The sequence below is a fragment of the Nestor notabilis genome, unplaced genomic scaffold (assembly GCF_000696875.1).
Source record: "Nestor notabilis isolate BGI_N333 unplaced genomic scaffold, ASM69687v1 scaffold6485, whole genome shotgun sequence".
NCBI lineage: Eukaryota > Metazoa > Chordata > Aves > Psittaciformes > Psittacidae > Nestor > Nestor notabilis.
The window spans coordinates 14955-21038 of record NW_009927783.1 but is presented as its reverse complement, the minus strand read 5'-3'; the positions used below and the strand labels follow the sequence as shown (position 1 = coordinate 21038).

The 6084-nt window shown below is 39.5% G+C and overlaps 1 protein-coding gene across 1 annotated transcript in view; it reads right to left on the bottom strand.

Moving 5' to 3' along the window:
• The window catches only part of MSH4 (mutS homolog 4), a gene marked incomplete at both ends in the record, with an annotated part of 25114 nt that overhangs the window by 4708 nt on the left and 14322 nt on the right, over positions 1-6084 (bottom strand). The window contains 4 exons of the mRNA XM_010014202.1: positions 382-518; positions 3285-3454; positions 4006-4070; positions 4465-4539. Coding sequence (XP_010012504.1) covers positions 382-518; positions 3285-3454; positions 4006-4070; positions 4465-4539 — 447 coding nt within the window. The remainder of the gene's footprint in view (positions 1-381; positions 519-3284; positions 3455-4005; positions 4071-4464; positions 4540-6084) is intronic.

Below are 6084 nucleotides of genomic sequence, written 5' to 3'. Positions count from 1 at the left end.
AAGCGGGAACGACGGCGGGGGGGGGGGGGGGGGGAGGAGTGGGAAGGGGATGAAGCAGGAGAAACGAACAATGCCTGGTTCCATTTTTTCCATATACATTTTTAAGAAAAATCCATGTAGGAGAATGCAGTTATCAGCAAGATATATAACTATCTTCACACACAACAAAATTGCATGTGGTTGCACATTTCTCACTACATTAATTAGAAATAGGGCAGTTATAAAAACATACCCATTACACCTTCATTTACTTCTAGATATCTTCACTGAAATTATTTTCATTGTTGCTTAGATTACCATATGTGTCCTTTATTGATGTATTATACATCTTTTATATATTAAATATACAAACATATACAAAAACATATCTAGTACAGATACCTTTGTAAATTCTGAAGGAAGCTGACCATTGGGTAATGTTGAACAATCAACATTCATCTGGATAAAAAACCCACGAGCAGAGCTGAAACTTGTTTTCATTGGCAGGTTGTACTTTTCTGCAAGTTGTGTGATCATACCTATATACCACAAACACAGACTGGACCCAAATTCCATACAGACTTGTGCATACACACACATACATGTTTGTGCTGGTACAAGGACGCACACCGGTAATGAGATTTATAGGTGCTGAATGTGTCAGGTAACCAACATGACAAAAGGCCTTAGAGGCAGGTCTCCAGAGAGTTACTCAAGTAACATATTAATGTAACAACTGTGGCTGCATAAAGCTATTGAGAAAAAAATACAGTGGAGAATCAGACAACTTCATGTGGTTTTTAAAGGCAGGTCATGCATTGGACCAACTCCCCCATGGGCCTAATGATGGCAAGGAAAGGTTGCTCAAGCACCTAGCACTGTCTCATCAACAGGGAGGGATGAGGAACTCGGGGACTCTCAGTTCTTAAACAGTTCATGATTCTAAGCAATCTTCTTTCCCCAGACTGAGGGTTGTGCTTTACATTTGTAATCCCCGCCCTTAAATCCATCTTCTTCCTAGCTGAGAAGATACAGTATGTGGGAAACTGTTAGATGATAGAACATGTACTGTTAAATCATGGGAATTCTGAATACTGCAAGAAGGGTAATGGTGTAGTACTCCTCTGAGAAGAAAGGATGGAGTTTCTTAGTGGTGTTTCTCTGCTTGCGCACAGCTCTAAACTTACCCACTCTCATATTCCAACCACTCCAAATGTAGACTAGCAACTTAGGACATTCTGGATACAGAATCACAGAATGGTTTGGGTTGGCAAGCAACTTTAAAGATAATTTAGTCCAGCTCCCCTCCCATGGGCAGGGACATCTTTCACTAGATCAGGTTGCTCTAAGCCCCATCCAACCTGATGCTGACCACTTCCAATGAAGGGGCATTCAGAACTTCTCTAAGAAACCTGTTTCAGCATCTCATCACCCTCATTACAAAAAATTTCTTCCTTATGTTCAACTTAAACCTACCCTCTTTCAGTTTAAAGCCATTGCCCCTTGTCCTTTTAGCACAGACCCTGGTAAAAAGTCTCCCTCCCTCCTTCTGAAAAGCCCCATTTACATATTGAAGGCCTCCCTGAAACCCTCTCTTCACCAGGCTGAGTAATGCCTGGTCTCTCAGCCTTTCTTCACAGGAGAGGTGTTCCAGCCCTCTGACCAGTTTTGTGGCCTACACTGGACCCACTCCAGCAGGTCCCTGCTGTTCTTGTGCCGGGAAACCCAGAGCTGGACACAGTACTCACTCCAGTGGGGTCTCACCCGAGCAGAAGAGAGAGGGAGAATCTCTCTCCTTGACCTGCTGGTCATGCTGCTTGTTTCTGTAGCCAGGACATGATTTGCTGACTGGGCGGTGACCACACACTGCCAGCTCATGTCCAATTTTTTGTCCACCAGTATCCCAACGTCCTTCCCTGCAATCCATTCATTCCCCCGGCCCATACTGATCCTAGCGACTGTCCTGACCTAGGTGCAGGGCCTTGCACTTGACCTTGCTGGAATTCAAGAGATTCTCACAGGCCCACCCTCAAGCCTGTCATGGTCCCTGTGGATGGCACCTGCTCCCTCCCACCAATCAACTGCACCACTCAGCTTGCTATTGGCCGCAAACTTGCTGAGGGTGCACTCAGTCCCACACTGTCCATGTCACTGACGAAGATGGTCAATTGCATTTGTCTTAGTATGGACCCTGGAGGGACACCACTTGTTACTGGTTTCCACTTGGACATTGAGCCACTGCCTGTCACTCACTGGATGTGGCCATCCAGCCAATTCCTCATCTGTCTCATTATCGACCTCTTATTCCTTAGCCCATCTGTCAAACCCATGTCTCTCCAGATTAGCAGTAAGGATGTTGTGGAGGACTGTATCAAAGGCTTACAGAACTCCAGGCAGATGACATCAGTATTTTGGTCTTAGTCACTTAAGAGTTTAATCCAGTAACAAGGAAAAGAGAGAAGAGTCTCTTCTGCAAGCATGTGGGCTACAGTGAAAATGGGCACATAGAAGACGTTCACACATGCTGGATCCCTAGCAGCTACCAAATTTTGGAACGTTTAGGAAATGAAAAACAATAGCCTCTGTACTTTTCACTGTGTACTATGTAGAATGTAAGACTAGAAAGGCACAGGAAGCTCAGAACATACGAGAAATGCTAAAGTTTCTGATGCTCTTTCAAGTTTCCAATTACACAGTAATCAAAGAAGACGGTCCTCTAGCTAGAAATCAACATCTTATACTAAAAATGGAGATCCATTCCAGCAGCATGGGGGTTTTTTTCGCCTATTTTGACTTAATGATAAACGGGAAGATTACTAAAGCACAGTAACAGACACGATGCTAAAATTCCTTCATTTGTGTTTTCCAACTCTTAATAGGTTGGCTAAAAAGTAGCCCACAGATCAAGACTGCTTAAAATATAAAGAACACAGAAGTCAGATATTTTAATTCAAGAAACTAAACTGAAGATTGATGTGTTTTATGCATAATGTTTTAGGTGGAATAATTCCGTTACGTTACTTTACCTTTTTTTTACTTTCAGAGGATAAGGATCAACAGTTTTAAATATAGGAGCCACAATACGATTGTTCAACTTCATTAAAATAAAAATGAGTTTTTACCTACAAAAGGAGAATCTCAGTACGTATCTCAAAGGTACTTCAGTTACTTATCAATGCCAATCAGTTTATAGTAAATACTTTTTACACATTAGAAGGTTACAACAGATAGAATTACATGGCTTCTATATGTCAGGTGCCATGTACTTTGAACTCCCAAATAAATAAAACCTGGTTTAGAAATACCTGCTATGTCATCAACAATTTCTGTGTATGTTCTACGAGCTATGTCGAGGAATTCGTTGATGTTAGGCTTAACAGCATAGCATTTCTGGGTCCTCATATTCAGACATCCTTTTGTGTACCTCGTATCGTCATTAATGACAGTTGTAATTTTTTCAAGTATAATTCCAAATCTGCAATATTAGTTGTATTGCTAATCAGCTATGTAATACTTCACTATTTTTATTTGCAATCACAACTGCATCCCAAAATTACAGATAAGAGCAGTACAAATTACTGAAGCAAATTATGTACCGTTAAAACCGAACACTAATTTTCATGTTTACTTTGCCTCACAATGAAGTATGACTACAGCCAAGTCTGACCAAAGAATTCATTCAAACGTTTGGGAGATAGAAATTATTTCTCAAAGATACAGGCAACAATTGATTTTTGCATTGCTACGGAGACACTGGGAAACCACTACTTCTGTCTTCTCAGAATTATTCCTAAAGGAGTGCAGTTCATCAGCAATTGAAGTGTCACAACTAACTTTCTAGTTTGCTTTTTTCCCTTGTATTTTTTGTTAGTTGAAAATCTGATTTTTTTACAATTAAAAACAACTTTTAGGCAAAAGAACTGAGCTATACCTGTAACTACAGATAAGCAAAGATGCAACATCTTTATTCTTACATTCTTAACATGAGAGTTTCTAACATACTACCTAAAGTATCCTGATAAATACCTTGTATCTTCGAGAGAATTGCAATAAGCCTTTAGCAGTGGTGTGGTACAGCTTCTTAAAGCAGCCTGTTGAACATTAAAATATGGACATGAACAGTTAGGGGTTTTTTGTAGCCCTTTCAAAGGACAAAGTTCTTAGATTCACTGAGACTGATCAGTGGTTGGATAATCTGAGCAGGTGTTTCAGTTAAACGTCTGTTATAAAATCAATTATTTAGGTAATGGTAGGAATCCAGTTCTTAAAGAGTATCAGACTCAAATGTGTATTTTCAATTCAGAATTAACAGACTGTGTTGGCAAGATCATGTTCTGACAGATATAAAGAATTCATTTTTTTTTGGACTTGAATATACTTAATGGTCCCTTCCAGCTTGAGATATTCTATGAAATATAACAAACTGCACTGTATAAAAATAAGGACAAAACAGTCTGCGCTTATACAAAAAATGACACAACTTACCTTTAGAGGCTCCACAAGTTCTAAAGTATGTTTCAGGTAGATTAGATTAGTTATTTTTGATTCAGCAGCTTTAACCTGTTGAAAAATTTTACAAACATTGGAGGTGTTTGTATGTGTGCCTGTTTGAAGAAGGACTTGAGACCCAGCAGAACTCATATTGTTAATTGTAACACCTTTGTACTTTTAATGAAAACTGCTACAATACTTTATAAGCTCACTTTGACGACTTGATGTGTAACTGCATAAAAAAATGCTCACCTAAATTTTACATTGCCTATTGTGATAGCTTGCCTATCAGTAGCTAATATTTTCATATGTCTGCACTGATAATGGTTGACTAGCCCAAGCCACGAAAACCTCTAATCTACAAGCTCGTAGACTCTTTCAAACTGAATACATTCTTCACAATAATTAAGCAGCGCAGCCCTTTTCAGAAATGATGTTAAACACAACATAACCCAATTTGGTTGACTTATCCTTGGTTAATATATTTATATCCTTTAACATCTACCCTTGTAATTAAAAACAATTCCAATAACTGTTTAAAAGTTTTGCTTACAGTAATGACTGCTCTTAAACATGTTTTGTCCACATACTCATTCTACCTTGTTTTCTATGCCCATTAACATTTACAGTAAAGAGTTCTGCTGAAGATATTAGAGCATAGCATGGGTAATGCATAGCGTATGTACTACGTATACACTGTGTGAGAGGATTTTAAGAAACCAACACACATAAGCACATTGTTTGGTTCCGAAGAAAATCTAACGTCAGTTTTCAACACCAACATAGGAGTATGACCCTGTGTGAAATCTTTTCTTCTTCGTACACAACAACTCTTTACTCTTGTGGTAGAGGGCATCTGTTGCCTTATCTTACCTTCTATATGAAACTGCTTTTCTGTAAAAGACAAGACTAAACAATGCTGTATATATGAATGGAAGAATCATGATCTGCAAATACATACGGGGTCTAAGTCCCATGATGGAGTTGGACATCAAAAGGATACATATGGTCAGACATGGAAGAGTGGTATTGACAGAGTGTACCTTGCGAGAATAGTTCTTACAGGAACTTTAACTGGTGTTAGAAGTGGATCTTTGCACACGCTGCACTTTAGGCTCAAAGGGAGAATATGAACAAATACAGCCACAGTCAGTAACTCTTCCACATAATGTTACTTCTTTCGGATTCATTAATGACTAAAGTGCAAGCCTGTCCTTTACGGTGTCTTCACCAACATTTGTTTACAAACCGGTTAAGAACAGGAGCTGACCTCCAGCCTAACAAACATACTGCATCACACTGAAGGAAGAGAAACCTTACTTTAATTAATCACAACTACTCCCTGGTTAAAAATGTTACACTGTGATTTTCAAGGTGAAAGATTAAATGTTTCTCTAGCTCCTAAAAGACTTCAAAGGGGAAATTCATTAAAAATACTGAGGAGGAAAGAAGGGTTCTAAGGAACCTAAATCTGATGGTATACTCGGCAATCTTCCCAAAGGCGATCTGTGATGGAAGCCGCCTCTGTCGGCCAAGTTCCCGACTGCACCCTAATGGCTGCCACAGGAGGCGTACAGCACTCACACAGACTGAAACCATGGCTGCCACTACCAT